Raw genomic sequence first — 16,486 nt, 5'->3', positions numbered from 1 at the left:
GCCACTAGATGGGGGATTTCATTAAGAATGAATTGTGCTTGCTGAGAGTGTTATTTATTTGCGGATACTATCTGCATGGTTTTAGCACAACTGAATCGATTTCCTGAAGAAATAAGGCAAATCAGCACAAACATGCCTACTTTTTTTTGTTCTTGTTTAAAGCATAAAAAAACCCAGTTTAAGCTTGAAACACAGAGAAATAAAATATTGCAAGACATATTCTCTGAAAACAAGAGAATATCATTCAAAGTTGTGTATTATTTGTTTTTATGTTTTTGAAAGTCTGCTCATCAAGCAGTGCTTGAGTTTCAGTTGAAGTTATCTATGACACTGCATGTATTTGATCAGTAAAAAATACAGCAAAAACAGTAAAACATCTGTTTTCTCTTTTTTTCTACTTTAATATTCTTAAACAAGTCACAACTCTTTTGTCCCCAATATTTTAAATGAAGACCACATTTCTCAGTAACTTGGTTATTGATAAGAATCAAGGGTTGAATTATTGAAGATATGTACATTAAGGAAAGGGTGGGAGGTGTGAAGAAGATGCTAAATCTGGTTTTAAAAAGCAGTGAAACAACATGGTGCCGTGCTGAACATGAAAATAACGTGAAAATAACCATCTGTTACTTTATTTCAAGTCAACAAGTCCAAATACCTTGACATTAAATATACAGAGACTAAGAGTCTGGGAGAATATAAATGGATGATATGTTTGCAGCACTTTTCATTTCTCTAGAAATAGGCAAAATTCTGAGTGAGAAAGAATGTTCAAATATGAGTTCTACCAGAAATTGCTTGGAGTGTGGAAAGTCTCTATATTAGATTATAGGGTGTGCGAGTTATTACATTTTGACAGATGATTACGAATACACACATTTTCCTTAAGAATAAAGGAACGGCAATCCATATAAGAATGCATATGTATCTATAAGGCCACAATGGCTATTCTTAAACAGCAGCGCAATTCATTCACAAGTGTGTTTAATAAACAATACAAAACAATACAATAGTCTGTTTTGCTCCGCCACCAATGAAGCCACAGCAGAGGTGTGTCGTCACTGGATGATTAGACAAATCATTGTTATGAATGAATTCATTTCTATGTAAATGGACATTTCTTGTAGAAATTGATATAATATATTAATATACTCTGAGCTCATGCAAACCAAAAATAAGTAGATCCTTATCATTTAACCTTGACTGACAGCTAATGGAAGAGTTAATTCTGCACTCTTCGTATTGCACTTTCTGAAAAAATATTGCTGTATTCATTTTTTAACATTGTTTTTGTGTTATTTAGACATAAATACAACTTTAATGCAATATTAATTTCAAATAAATAAATAACTGCAATCATACTATTGATGCTACTATCTATAAAAATTATAGATAGAGGGTTGATATTTTTGTGGAAACCATAATGAATTATTGCAGTGTATATTTGTCTACCTCTACCAAACTCATTTCAAGACTTCAGGCATAAACCTACAGATCAAAAAGTGTTTGAGATTACGAGAAACAACAATTCAGTCAAGCATGTCCAAACTTTTCATGTCTATGTAAACGTACACCTTCTATTTTGAGGACGCACTTATAGTGCTCTCCAGAGATCCTTTTAGGGTCTTTAATGGCCTAACAGAAGAAACATGCTCATTTTGGTGCATTTTAATGTGCAGTCATCACCAGCAGGCCAGATTAGTTCTGCTGAGTGGACATAATGCATGAATAATGTATGGCTGGAGGAACAGAGAGACAGAACGAGAGAGATTGCCCCGCTTATAGTGAAGAGAGCGTCTTGTCTGACAAAAGAATAAGGTCATCGAAAACAGCTGGCAGACCAAAGCAAAGTAAGTGACAGAAAGGCCCCAAGTAAAAAAAAAAAAAAAAAAAAAAAAAAAATTCCTTCATATACTGGATATTTAGGTTAGAAGTTAATCCAAAAAAGAGGTCAAGATTTGCCTGGTTAAAACAGTCCAGTGAGCCCCTGCTGGTAGATGCTGTAACTGCATAATATAACTGTATTGAAATGAAAGATATTAAAATTATCTGTATGTTCTGACAAAACATTTTGGCAAGCATATTCATTCTTGATACCACAGTAAACTACACTGAAAAAAAAAATAACAGGTGAAAATTTTATTACACAAAATTACTAAATGTCATAATTACAAATAAACAACAAGTAACACTGAAGTAGAAAGACTGAAATGGTAATTTCTTATAAAATATACTCCAATAATCTTTGTTTTTATAACTTCAACAAATATTTTTTGTTTATAAATAACATTATACAACACTAAGTTCCAGTCATTAAACTGGACTTATCACCTTTTGTATCCATTTTATTATTTTTTTTTACTCAATGTTAGTGAGATTCTATGCAGGATAAATGTTTATGCCAGTAGGGGGCGATAAGTGACTGTGTTTGTTAATGAGTATGGCGGTTGCAGAACTGTTACAGTGCTGAATTATTGCACTGGACATTGATGAATGCCACTCTCTGTGATGCATAAAGATTTTGCACACGCAAAACAATGTGCTCATACCCATGGAAATATAATACCCCCATGAAAAATTAAATGTCCAGTACTGGAGAGCTTCCCATAGGCATTCATAAACCATTGGGATTCCTCAATCTCACTGATTGATGTATTATCACAAGACCATTTGTATAAATCTGGTTAGACTGTATGCAATTTGGGATCACAGAATGACTCAGCTAATGGATATTTTGTCAATGGCCAAAAGCCAGAAATAGAGCTGTTAAATTAATTTACTGTAGAGATTATTGATTTTTTTAGACTAAGATGTGTTAGGCTATACAATTATTTCCAATCCGTTCCTTTTATTGTAATTCATTTACATGATCTGGCCTTTATCTAGGTTAAATGCAACAAGGAGTCCAAGAAAGACTTGAAGTTCTGTAAAAGCTAACAATACATTACATTAGTCCAGATTTTTGCTTTGATTTGCAGTCTGGATGAGTAGATGTTAAATGCCAAAAGAGAGCCACTGTGCAGTTTTGGGGAGTGTATGAGTTGACAGATTTTCTAGTTTAAGACTATAATTCTATCCAGTTGGAGGATATCAAACATGTTTGATAGTTTGAGCTGACTTTAGGATACTTATTGGCCGTGTACACTGCAGCTAAATTTGGTTCAGCTCCTTTAGTGCTTTAGCCTGTTCTCACATTTTGTATTTTACGGGAGTGACATTGACAAGTTAATTGATTCCCGAAAAATTCAGGTAGTGACAACCACTTAAATAAATTCTATAAAGTGTGCACAGAAAGGAACAAAATTATTAGTTATTAATGATATTTAAACATTAGAGTTTCATTTTGTTTTTTGTTTTCTGTAAGTGCGGTGTACGGAGCCCTGCACATGACATGCAAGAAAAAAGAAAAAAAAATTGTGCGCACGATTTACTAATTAGTTTCCTCAATGTACTAAAACCATAGATTGTATAAAAAAAATGTACGTATCGTCCGTAACATCACCCGTAGACTCCTGAAGAGCGTTTTTGAAGCTTAAAGTGTGCAGTGCCGGTGTAGCAGTCGATTCTGTTCCCCTCGGAATGTCTGTTTCCCCTCGGGTTGCCAGGTCCGTGTAATAAACCCAACCAAATAGTTAATCAAACATTTTGCCAAAGTACCCAAAATTCCGCAACATTCCCGCATGCAAATACACCAAACACACCTGGATGTAAGGAAAGCAAAAAGGGACAAATTTCTTGCTACACTGCAGCATAGTAAATTGATTCTCACACTCCCGTTTATGTTCTTTTTTTATTATTATTCATCTTGCAGTTGTTCCGTTATTTTTGTCTTATGTTTTTACATTTCAAGTTGAAAAACCTGTCGTCTTAAATTTATTTTCAAACTTAAGATTTAGGACGGTATTTTGTACTATTTGACTTGCCGTACATCCAGTCACGCTTCTTGCGCACGCTAGTTCTGATCATACGTATAGTAACTCGGCGAATACGCAAGAATTGTAGTATGTTTGCGTAAAGGGGAACAGTCATTCCGAGGGGAACAGAATCGACTGCTACACCCTATTTCTAACCTATTTCTTTTACTGTCTATGGCTACACCGTGACCGGCAGTCGCCATCTTTGCAAGCGCGTCACCATTCGACTCTCCCATACAATCAGAAATGGGCAAAAAGGCCAAGCGTGTATGTCTGCAGACTGCAAGACAGGGGCGTAACTTGAAAGAGGCGTACCTTGAAGTAGGAGGCGTGACTTGAAGTTGTTGAAATCTCACAGAATCACGCGAGATGTCAAAACTATAAGTTGTTGGCAATTTGGCCACACAGAGTAGAATATTGATTACGTTTTTTAAGGGAAGGAGGGGTTTTAGGCAGGATTTGATGCATAAGGTGTGTGTAGATATTAATGTTAGGGGACAATGTGAGTGATGTGTACGTTTAGTAGAAAAACCTATTATCTGATCCACACTCCGTGACAGAAGAGGGCGGTAATGCACCAATAAGCTGGATGCCAACCGCCGTTAAACTGGAAAGAAGACGAATATGACAGCTTGCTGTGAGTTACAATGGTGAGAATATATTTTTTCACGAAATAATTATTTAAATTTAAGAGTACAAGTTATTTTCATACAGTGGTATTGATTTTGGAGTTAATAATCTATTAAAAATAAGGTGTAAAGTCAGCAACATATAAGCAAAAGGTGTAAAGACGCTACCCTCCGGATTCACAGACAAGACTAATTGAGCTATGGCCTGATCCTGGCTTAATCTTAACCCTGCTTGAATCACATTAATGCTTCATACACATATACGCATTCGGGCTGTAGAGTATGTACTCTTTTATCGCTCTTTAAATTAGTTCTTATTATAATCAAGTGCCTAATTAAAGGGTATGCGGTTTCGAACGCAGCCCGACAAAATCTTGTTTTGACATCTCTTGTGGTCCTGTGTGATTTGGACAACTTCAAGTTACGCCTCTTTCGTCAAGTTATGCCCACTTCAAGTTACGCCCCTGTCTTGCAGTCTCCAAAAAGGTGGGAGCTGGTTGTTGAAACCACTCCCACCTAGTGCGACGCCAGTGTCAACAGCAGCAATACACCTGTCAATCAAGTGGGCACAGCCTTCATTTTGCAGAACTTTAAGGCTTAATATAATTTAAACGGATGAGTTCTAAAAAAATTCACCCCCCTCACAGTTGTCATGATGGGCACAATAAGCTATATAGACCAAAATAATTTTTGCACCAGGATGTAAACATGTTTTTTTTCTGCTGTAAAGTTGGGCATTTTAATATGGGGAGTCTATGGGATTGACTCCCTTTTGCAGCCAGCCTCAAGCGGCCAGTTGATGTATTACATCATATTGTTGGCATTCATACATTATATTGTTGGCTTCACGAGAGAGAGCGGGAGGTTGCCGCTCGACTAAAATGTGCACATGATTACTATTGTGTTCCCTCAATTTACTATTGTGTTCCCTCGATTTGCTAAATCATGCGCACGATTTAGCAAATCGAGGGAACTAATTAGTAAATTGTGCGCACAATTTATAAGTCGAGTGAATGCAATCGTAATCATGTGCACGTTTTAGTACATTGATGGAACAAATTGGTAAATCGGGCACACGATTTAGCCTAATATTCTTTACTCAAACAAGTGCATACAAACACACAGCAGTGAGTTGAGACCACACACACACACACCCGGGGCAGTGGGCAGCCATTTGTGAGAATGATACAATTTTAATTAGGTAGGCCTAAGCAGTTTTCATTTCAGAATCACAATTGGCTAAATTGCCAAAAATGTATACCACAAATGTATTATAGAAGTAATAGAAGTAATATATATATATACACATATATATTATGAGAGGTGTTCCTGTATAACCTTTATCAAACTCTGCAGGTAAACAGACACTGGTGACTGCATAAATAGAGCTCTGATTGCACTCACTATAGTTACTGTATCCATGGAGACCACAAGGCCACCTCACATCATGGCAGTCTAATGAAACTCAGTATAAATCTATACAGTGAAGTCTGGCTTTGTTTGCATTTCGCATCAGCAGACCATGAGTACTGTTTTCAAAATTATACTGGCTATAAAATAAGCAGCAAATAAACATTTATCCCAGTGAAACTTTAATAATAAAAACGCAAATAAAACAATAAAAGAGACATAAATAATAATGGCAGGATCAAAGGTCCACTATACCTAAAGGTGCCATAACCATAAACATTCCTTTGATGGATTTTAAACAGAGATGGAAGGAGTGCAGACTTGTGTTTTAAAGTGTCCCATTCCACCTTCACTGTTGAGTATTAATTCATATAAAAATATATAATAATAAAAACTTATTTCAAGTAACAATGCCTTGCAAAGGTTGAAATGTGAAACGAACAAACTTCGTCTATAGCAAAATGTGTAAAACAGTCGGTTTAAGCTGGTATTTGAAAAATACACAAAGAAATTAAAGGATAGCTAAACTGCAATACAAAATATCTTGACAGCAAATTAACTGATACATATTTCTTTATAGCATTTAGTTTTGAATCAACTACACACTACAGTCTGTATCACTAAGAAAATCAAAAAAAATTTATAAGGCATAGAAAACAAGGCATAAACTTACAAGGACAGTTCGCTTGTTGTCTGCCTGATCCTTATGAACAGCATTTACAGACTCAAATACAATAAATAAACCAACAACAACCAAAACTTTGGTACAACACAAGTCATTATCAGCCAGTCAGTTAACCAGTACAAAAATGATATTTATTTGCAGTGTAGCGTTGCAGTGTAATGTCTTGCACGTCCACACACACACACACACACACACACAAATAAAAAATACAGCCATCTCATAAAACTTTTGAAAACATTGTTTCTATGAGACTGGTGACACATGGCAATGAGGACTCCACCATCGCCACAAATGACAAGCCTTTTTACACTGAAGAATTCTAGCAAATGGTTAAAAGACTGTCCTTTTAACCATTTGCTAGAATTCTTCAGTGTAAAAAGAGTACAAAACACTGATGTAAAGTACATTTCAGTTATTTGTAATTACGGGGTGAGAATTTATCCGCTGAACAGCATTTAATCTTGTAGTCGTGCTTCAGGCAACCGTTGCCACTTTGTCATAGTCATTAATGCATTCAGTGTCTGGCATGTGAGCTTCATCCTGGTTCTTGTTCTGACAGCACAAGGCAGCAAGGAAAAGGCCAGCTCCTCCCAGCAGCACGAAACTCCCGCTGAAGTAGAACGCCAGGTCATAAGAGTGCATCCAGTCATAAATCCAGCCTGGAGAGAGAAACAAAACAAATGGTAGAGTCACTTACTAAACTGTACTGTATGTCACTCCGCAGGTAAACATTCGGAATCCATACAATTCTCTCTGCACATTAAAAACTTAAAGGGTTAGTTCATCCAAAAATCTAAATTATGTCATTAATAACTCACCCTCATGTCAGTCCAAACCTGTGAGACCTCCGTTCATCTTCGGAACACAGTTTAAGATATTTTAGATTTAGTCTGAGAGTCAGTTAGAATTTTTTGAAGCATTGAAAATACATTTGGGTCCAAAAATAGCAAAACCTACGACTTTATTCAGCATTGTCTTCTCTTCCGGTCTGTTGTGAGAGAGTTCAAAACACAACAGTTCAATGATATCCGGTTCACGAATGAATCATTCGATGTAACCGGATCTTCTTGAATCAGTTCACCAAATCGAACTGAATCGTTTGAAATGGTTCGCGTCTCCAATAAGCATTAATCCACAAATGACTTAAGCTTTTAAATTTTTTTATGTGGCTGACACTCCCTCTGAGTTCAAACAAACCAATATCCCGGAGTAATTCATTTACTCAAACAGTACACTGACTGAACTGCTGTGAAGATAGAACTGAAGATGAACACCGAGCCGAGACAGTAATGAACAAAAGATTGACTTGAAGAGAAGACAATGCTGAATAAAGTCGTAGTTTTTGCTATTTTTGGACCCAAATGTATTTTTCGATTCTTAAAAAAAATTCTAACTGACCCTGATGTCACATGGACTACTTTGAAGATGTTTTTCTTACCTTTCTGGACATGGACAGTATACCGTGCACACAGCTTCAATGGAGGGACTGAGAGCTCTCGGACTAAATCTAAAATAACTGTGTTCTGAAGATAAACGAAGGTCTCACGGGTTTGGAACGACATGAGGGTGAGTTATTTATGACATAATTTTTGGGTGAACTAACCCTTTAAGTGAGAATGCAATTTTACTTTGAATTCAATTCCTGAATTCAAATTGATATACTGTAGCAAACAGGATGTATATATACATTATAATATTATATTATTATATTATTTGTATATACACATTACATGCATTTGAATTAGAATTTATAGAAGTAACATTAAATGGAATTAAATACAAACAAAAAAATTAAGTAAATGTAGTTTATATGCATTCCATATTTTTATTACAATTCATGTTTGAAATGTCCCCCGGGTCATTGAAAAATGCCATCTTTTAACAATCTAGCTTTTAACGTCTTTAGAGCATAAAAACGATTATACTATTTTACATTTAACTCTTTAAATGTATTAAATATTTCAAAAGATTCTGACACAACAGTTTTTTTTTTTATGTATTTCAGAAAAAACTCAAAAAGGCCACACCATTGACATGCCTATAGAAATACACACACACACACACACACACACACAAACTTAATTAATTAATTAGTTATTTTATTGTCATTTCTATACTATTGTAGGTTCGGTTAAGACTTTGAATTAGATTTTATTGTTATATTTTCTGCTTTCAATTTTAATTTTAATTAAATTTTTATTATTATTATTTTTATTATGACTATGTAATTTTGAATAAATGTTATTTATTAGATTTAGTTTATTTTAGTGTTTTAAACGAAACATAAATTTGAAATGTTGCCTTGGAAACTAGCTGAAATAAATTATGTTTATTTTTTTTACAAGTTAATATTTATTTTATTTCAAATAAATTATTTTTTTAAATGATTTTTTTATGGATTTAGTTTTAGTTAACAATACTGGGAAAAACACATGATGTCCTAAAAAGGTCTAATTTATGTCAAAGTCAAAATAAATTACAATTCAACATCCTGGTGTTTGTGTCATCAATTTAAATGAATTGATTAATTGAAAGGAATCTGATTTTTAAAATACTTTTTGCCAACCTCTATTCTATTCTGTACTAATTAATTTCAAACTAATGAAGTGAATTTTAAACACTTGTATCTAAGCCCAAATCTAACAGATCTGAAATCAACAACAGGTCAAAATATTACCTGCCACTGGTGGTCCGAGCATTATACTAAATCCACCGAAGAACATCAAGATCCCAAATGCCTCAGTCAGACGATCCATTCCCACAACCTTAGTAGTAATATAAGGTATGACAGACCAGTTTCCAGAAAAGAAACCCAGCAGTGCTGAGATGACCTGCAGCCCAGCGTAATTCCTGGTAACAGGGATTATGAGAAGAGCCACCCCTGTTCCCAGCAGGGTAAAGGCGTACAGAAAGATGCTGTTCATCCAGCGGATGTCCATCATGACACCCAGCAGCAGCTTCCCCACTCCAGCAGCAATGGACATGATGGAGACCAGCGGGATGATGCTGATGCCGCTGATCAGACCCTCGCTCTGGGCCAAATCCTCCAGGAAGAGAAGGGGAGTGTAAGCTCCCAAGCAATATGCGAACAAAGACATGCACGTGGCCAAGAAGACCCTGTTCTGAAGCAGCTCCGCCGTCGAGTGCAAGTATTCAGAGTACTCCTTCTGCTTCTTCTTCACGAGCCGCATCAACTCCACGTAACTCATGAGGCTCTTCTCATACGGTGGAGGGTCTTTCGTCTCCCCTGTGATTAGTATGTTGACGGACTGATTTTTCTTGATTGGGTCCTCCACAACAGGGGTCATTTCCAGAACCTTCTCCTCTGCCTTCTCGGCCAGCGCTGCTCTTTGTTTCAGGTAGTAGGCCGGCAGGTGCAGGGGTCTCATAAGTCCAGCACAGGCGATGATGTTTAGCGAAAAACAGCCAATAAGCAAAAGGCAACCGTCGAGTCCAAAGAGTGCAATGAGCTCGTTCTGTACAGTAGCGTAGAGAAAACCTCCAATACTTGTCCCTGAAAAAATGAGACGGTTAAGTGTTATCAAGATTGGGTATTATCAATGTTATTAGCTGTAGGATTGCACGATCAAGAAAAATAAAACCACAATTGTCATATGGCTTAGTGTGATTACCAAATCACTCATTATAAGTCTTAATCGCATTTTTTTAATATTAGAAATATCACTATTTGATCATTTTCAATAAATGTTACTGACCTAATATGACTTAAGTAGGGCATCCATTTAAATAATTACATACATATAAAAAAATTGTATATGTACATATATATATATGTACATATATATATATATATATATATATATATATATATATGTATATATGTATATATATATATATATATATATTTATACAATTGTTTTTTTCCTGACAAATAAGCTGTTGTTGTTTTTTTACTTGCTTTTAAACAATATTATAGTCCACATATGCTACACACTTCCCAAGTTGATCCAAATCATTTACTGTATTCATTCATTCATTCATACATACATACATAAATAATGCTTTTCATCTAAATTATTATTTTTTGTAACATGTCAGAATCATAAATTCAGTCCATCATGTCCAAACATAGGTCCAGACATCATATATTTACCCGTTGTAACAATGCCAAGAGCAAGACCGCGTCTCTTGTCAAAATACTGGCATGTGATGGTTACAGTAGCAGCATAAACAAGTCCACAGCCTAATCCTGTATAATAAAAGTGTCAAGATAAAGAACAGTCAGAAAAAAAGGTTCACCTACAGGTGCATATCAAATTCTTTTTATATCATAGAAAATTACTTTATTTTTGTAATTTAATAAAAGAAGCAAACTTTCTTATATTCTAGACTCATTGCACACAAACTGAAATATTTCAACAGTTTTCTTTTTTAATTCTGATGGTTAGGACTTACAGTTTTGGAAAAATAAAAATTCAGTATCTCAAAAGATTTGAACATTCCATTTTGAGCTTGATTAGTTTGATTAATTTTCAGTATACTGGGTACCTCTTGGGCTTGTTTAGAACATGCAACCACAATTATGGGAAAGACTACTGACTTGGCAATTGTCCAGAAGGCAATCATCAACACCCTCCACAAGGAGGGGAAGCCACAGAAGGTCATTGCTGAAAGGGCTGGTTGTTCACAGAGTGCTGTAACAAAATATATTTATAGAAATTTGACTTGAAGAAACAAGCGTGGTAGGAAAAGGTACACAAGCAACAGGGATGATCACAGCCTTGGGAAGATTCTCAGAAAAAGCCAACTCAAGAACTTGGGAGAGCTTCACAAGGAGTGGACTGAAGCCGGAGTCAGCGCATCAAGAGTCACCATACTCAGACGTCTTCAGGAAAAGAGCTACAGCTGTCACATTCCTAGACCCAAGCCACTTCTGAACCAGAAAAAAATGTCAGAAGCATTTCACCTGGGCTAAGGAGAAAAAGAACTGGACTGTTGCTCAGTGGTCCACAGTCCTCTTTTCAGATGAAAATACATTTAGGATTTCATTTGGAAATCAAGGTCTGGAGAATCCCAGAATCCAAGCTGCTTGAAGTCCAGTGTGACGTTTCTGAAGTCATTGATGATATGGGGTGCGTGGCGTCTGCTGGTGTTGGTCCATTGTGCTTTTATCAAGTCCAAAAGAACACTTTATGCTTCCATCTTCTGACAAGCTTCATGGAGATGCTGATTTCATTTTGCAGCAGGACTTTAGCACCTGCCCACAGTGCCAAAACCACTTCCAAGTCGTTTGATAAAAATGATATTGTTGTGCTTGATTGGCCGGCCAACTCACCTGACCTGAACCTCACAGAGAATCATTGGGTTATTGTGAGGAAGAAGATAAGTAACATCTAACAAACAATAGAGGGGAGATGAAGGCCGCTAAAGCAACTTGGGCTTCAATAATGCCTAAGCAGTGCCATAGGCTGATCGCCTCCATGCCACTTTCATGATGGCCAATTTTCTGAAAGTCAAAACCATCAGAATTAAAAGAAAATCTCTTGAAATATTTGTGTGCAATAAATCTAGAAATAAGAAAGTTTGCTTTTTTGAATAAAAATCCAAAAATAAAAATGTCTTTTTTTAGATGCACCTGTACTCATAAAACATTTGCCCTAATCATATAATCAAATATAATCAATGTAAACAGATTTGGGAAAAAAACATTTAATTAAATAAAATATTATTTAAATGTTAATTATGCATATTGGTTATTAGACATGCAAATAATTTAGATTGTATTCGTTTTAAAAATCAGTGCCAATACCCTATTCATAAACAATTTCTAAATATTTTATCAGCCATAAGCCTTTAAAAAAAAAAAAAAACATAAATTAACCAGCATTTAGACTGCAGTGGCGCAGTGACCCAAATTAAAATAGGTAATCTTTCTAGGAGGACATGTGAGATACTCACCAACAACAATCCCATAGGAAAATATGAGAAACTGAACATTGGGTGCAAAAGCACTAAGCATAAGTCCTCCGGAGACCATGACCCCACTAAAGATGGTCACGGGTCTGGCCCCGAAATTCACAACACAGGCACTGCAGATGGGACCTGTGCGAAAGGACCAGAGCATCATCCTGTTAGAGAATGCTTACCTCAAAATAGAATTCAAATCAATGTAAGCCGAGGCATAGAATAGTGCAGAGTTTGATTGACTTCTGAAAACACAGGACATGACGTCAAATACCCCACTGACACAAACAGAAAATCATTAGCCACAATTATACCCCTAATGATTTGACACGCTGTTCTTCATTTAATAATGACAAATGAGTTTCATAATGAAAAACAAGGTCGAGTCTTATAACTAAACCATTAGAAACATTTTCTTTTATGACTGACATGGAGGAAACAAGCAATAGAACTACAATAAAATAAAAAACAAAATGCATGTATGTACAGGTGCTGGTCATATAATTAGAATATCATCAAAAAGTTGATTTATTTCACTAATTCCATTCAGAAAGTGAAACTCGTATATTATAGTCATCCATTAAACACAGATGTTTATTTCTTTTAATTTTGATGATTATAACTTACAACTAAGGAAAATCCCAAATTCAGTATCTCAGAAAATTTGAATAATACTTATAAGACCAATGAAGTATGAAAAGTCTGAACATGAAAAGTATGAGCATGTACAGCAATCAATACTTAGTCAGGCTCCTTTTGCCTGAATAACTGCAGCAATGTGGCGTGGCATGGAGTGGATCAGTCTGTGGCACTGCTCAGGTGTTATGAGATAGTGGCCTTCAGCTCTTCTGCATTGTTGGGTCTGGCATATTGCATCTTCCTCTCCACAAGGTCAGGCGAGTTTGCTGGTCAGTTGAGAACAGGGATACCATGGTCCTTAAACCAGGTACTTGTAGCTTTGGAACTCTGTGCAGGTGCTAAGTTGGAAAATGAAATCTGCATCTCCATAAAGTTGGTCAGCAGAGGCATGAAGTGCTCTAAAACTTCCTGGTATACGGCTGCGTTGACCTTGGACCTCAGAAAACACAGTGGACCAACACCAGCAGATGACATGGCACCGCAAACCATCACTGACTGTGGAAACTTTACACTGGACCTCAAGCAACATGGATTGTGTGCATCTTCTCTCTTCCTCCAGACTCGGGGACCCTGATTTGCCAAAATTTACTTTCATCAGAGAACATAACTTTGGACCACTCAGCAGCAGTCCAGTCCTTTTTGTCTTTAGCCCAGGCGAGACGCTACTGATGTTTTCTGTTGTTCAAGATTGGCTTGACACAAGGAAAGCAACAGCTGAAACCCATGTCTTGCATACGTCTATGCGTATTGGTTCTTGAAGCACTGACTCCAGCTGCAGTCCACTCTTTGTGAATCTCCCCCACATTTTTTGAATGGGTTTTGTTTCACAATCCTCTCCAGGGTGCGGTTATTCCTATTGCTTGTTAACTTTTTTCTACCACATCTTCTTCCTTGCCTTCGCCTCTCTATTAATGTGCTTGGACAAAGAGCTCTGTGAACAGCCAGCCTCTTTTGCAATGACTTTTTGTATCTTGCCCTCCTTGTGCAAGGTGTCAATTGTCGTCTTTTGGACAACCGTCAATTTAGCAGTCTTCCCCATGATTGTGTAGCCTACAGAACTAGACAGAGACCATTTAAAGGCCTTTGCAGGTGTTTTGAGTTAATTCCCTGATTAGAGTGTGGCACCAGGTGTCTTCAATATTGAACCTTTTCACAATATTCTAATTTTCTGAGTTACTGAATTTGGGATTTTCCTTAGTTGTCAGTTATAATCATCAAAATTAAAAGAAAAAAACTGTCTGTTTAGTCTGTGTGTAATGAATGAATATAATATATACGTTTCACTTTTTGAATGGAATTAATGAAATAAACTTTTTGATGATATTCTAATTAAATGACCAGCACCTGTATTCTATAAGAAAATACTATCTTTCTACTTCCAAATGTTATGTTAAATTCAGCGTGATACTTGCCATTTCTTTGCAATTAACTGTGAAATGTACAAGCAGTTTCCGAGTGAAAAATGTTTCTGTTCCAGTTTTGACATTCATTGTGGTTAATTGTGTTCTTGGTTTATGTTTACCATAGTATAGTTACCAGAAAAAAAAGGAGGAAATGCAATGGAAAGCATGTTTATGAAGAGTGGATTTATTAAGCATAATGCATCTGTAGAAAACTTACTAGCAATGAGACCGACCCCTGACACGAGAGAGCCGACCAATGCTGTCATGCCTTTGCCATCCTGGAAGGTGTTCAGCCATTCTGGGTAGAGCACCCCCACTGACTGGGGGGAACCATAGGCCAGGAGCTGAGCCATGAAAGAGGCAACCACAATGGCCCAACCCCATCCACCGTCCGGGGCTTGCTTAGTGCTCCAGGTGCTCATGTTTACACTGGGCTCCTGTAGAGAAAAACATTATAGCTTGATATTCCGTTACAATTAAATTTCTTTAATATTGTATTAACAACGCAAAAATACATATTGCACAATGGTTCACATTTATTATACTTTTTATGTCCTTTTTGGTGCTCAGCAAGTCTCCATTCAGTTGCATTGAAAACAACTGTTTAACATTCAAAACATATTTTTTCTTTTTTAAGAATTCGCTCCTATTTTATTCTGAGAAGGAAGTATTTTGCATTTCTACCCCATCCTGACTTTCTTGCCTAAGGAGTAACGCCGCCGTCAGAATGTGAAGAACGCGCGTAACCAAAGCAGCGCACACTGACGCACGATAGCGGAGAGCGCACAACAGCAACCGTGCGCGCTCCCGAACCCCACTCAAACAGCCTGCTTCCTACTGGCTTATATTCTGCATGTTGTCTCCATAGTTTTACACAACTTTAGAATTTAAACTGTCTAATAAAAAAACAAAGACTTACGTTTCGTTTAAAGACATATTTGTGAAAAACCCTTTATTACATAATATTATATTAAAGCAAATTAACATCTCACTAAGATGTCTTACCTCTCCACCGACCGGGAAATGATGATGATGATTTCGGTGGTAAATTTAGTCCAGGATGTTGAACTGGCTCTTTGGACAATCCTGCGTTATGATTGTAAATGTCTCATCATTGTGTAATAATGCGAGATGACCACTCCGATGCTATATGAATGATCGCGGATGAGCTGAAACATCCCGGTCTGTCCTACATCATTGTGCGATGTGATCTGCACGAGCTCCGGCTTTTGTTGCCAAGCGTTTAAACCGGTTTGAAGCTGTTCTCGCTGGCACAGCTTCACATTTCGATGCTCTTAACTTGCTTTTGATTCACCGACTATGAACACAGCCTTCCTGCAGCGTCAACCCAACATCGATCATTTCCCGTCAACACTTTTGACTTTTAGTAAGTGTTTAAAATCTAAATGCCATTAATCTATATATAAAGAAACCATCCGCTCAGTTTAGCCGATGGATAGTTTTCATGCTGGGTAGTTGTGTGTGACATGGACAATGTATGTAGACTGCGTTTATAGCATTTGTTAACTTGACTGCTTTTATGTAAATTTTCTTACTGTAAATTGCGTTGTAAACACATGCCACGTGCATCTCTCTTTGCCCATGTATGTGCGCTGCAGTTCCAGTCCAAACCGGATTGATGACAATACAGCAGTGACACGTGTTACCGGATCATCTGTCTCCTTTCACTTCTCAAAGGGAACTTAGTCTACACTTGATATTTTTCTGGTCTATTTAGAATGTTTGTCATTGCATCAAAATTATATATATATATATATATATCACATCCACATATATAAAATATACATATATCCCCTCAATTGTTGCATTTCTCATGCATAGATTAAAAGATCAAGCTATTCTCAGTTTCCAGCTCTTTAC

The 16,486-nt window shown here is 36.6% G+C and overlaps 1 protein-coding gene across 1 annotated transcript; it reads right to left on the bottom strand.

Annotated features, from left to right (window-relative positions):
• Positions 1-5,716: 5,716 nt before the first annotated feature.
• Positions 5,717-15,843, bottom strand: LOC128025000 (monocarboxylate transporter 9-like). Its single transcript, XM_052610942.1, has 6 exons — positions 15,611-15,843; positions 14,823-15,042; positions 12,558-12,701; positions 10,753-10,848; positions 9,316-10,152; positions 5,717-7,297 (listed from the first exon to the last, which is right to left on the bottom strand). The coding sequence occupies exons 2-6, from the start codon at positions 15,025-15,027 to the stop codon at positions 7,113-7,115; spliced, it is 1,467 nt and encodes a 488-aa protein (XP_052466902.1). The 5' UTR covers positions 15,028-15,042; positions 15,611-15,843; the 3' UTR covers positions 5,717-7,112.
• Between the last annotated feature and the right edge of the window lie 643 nt (positions 15,844-16,486).

This window comes from Carassius gibelio, chromosome A12 (assembly GCF_023724105.1).
Source record: "Carassius gibelio isolate Cgi1373 ecotype wild population from Czech Republic chromosome A12, carGib1.2-hapl.c, whole genome shotgun sequence".
NCBI lineage: Eukaryota > Metazoa > Chordata > Actinopteri > Cypriniformes > Cyprinidae > Carassius > Carassius gibelio.
The sequence above is the reverse complement of the archived record's forward strand: the minus strand, read 5'-3'. Positions and strand labels throughout refer to the sequence as shown.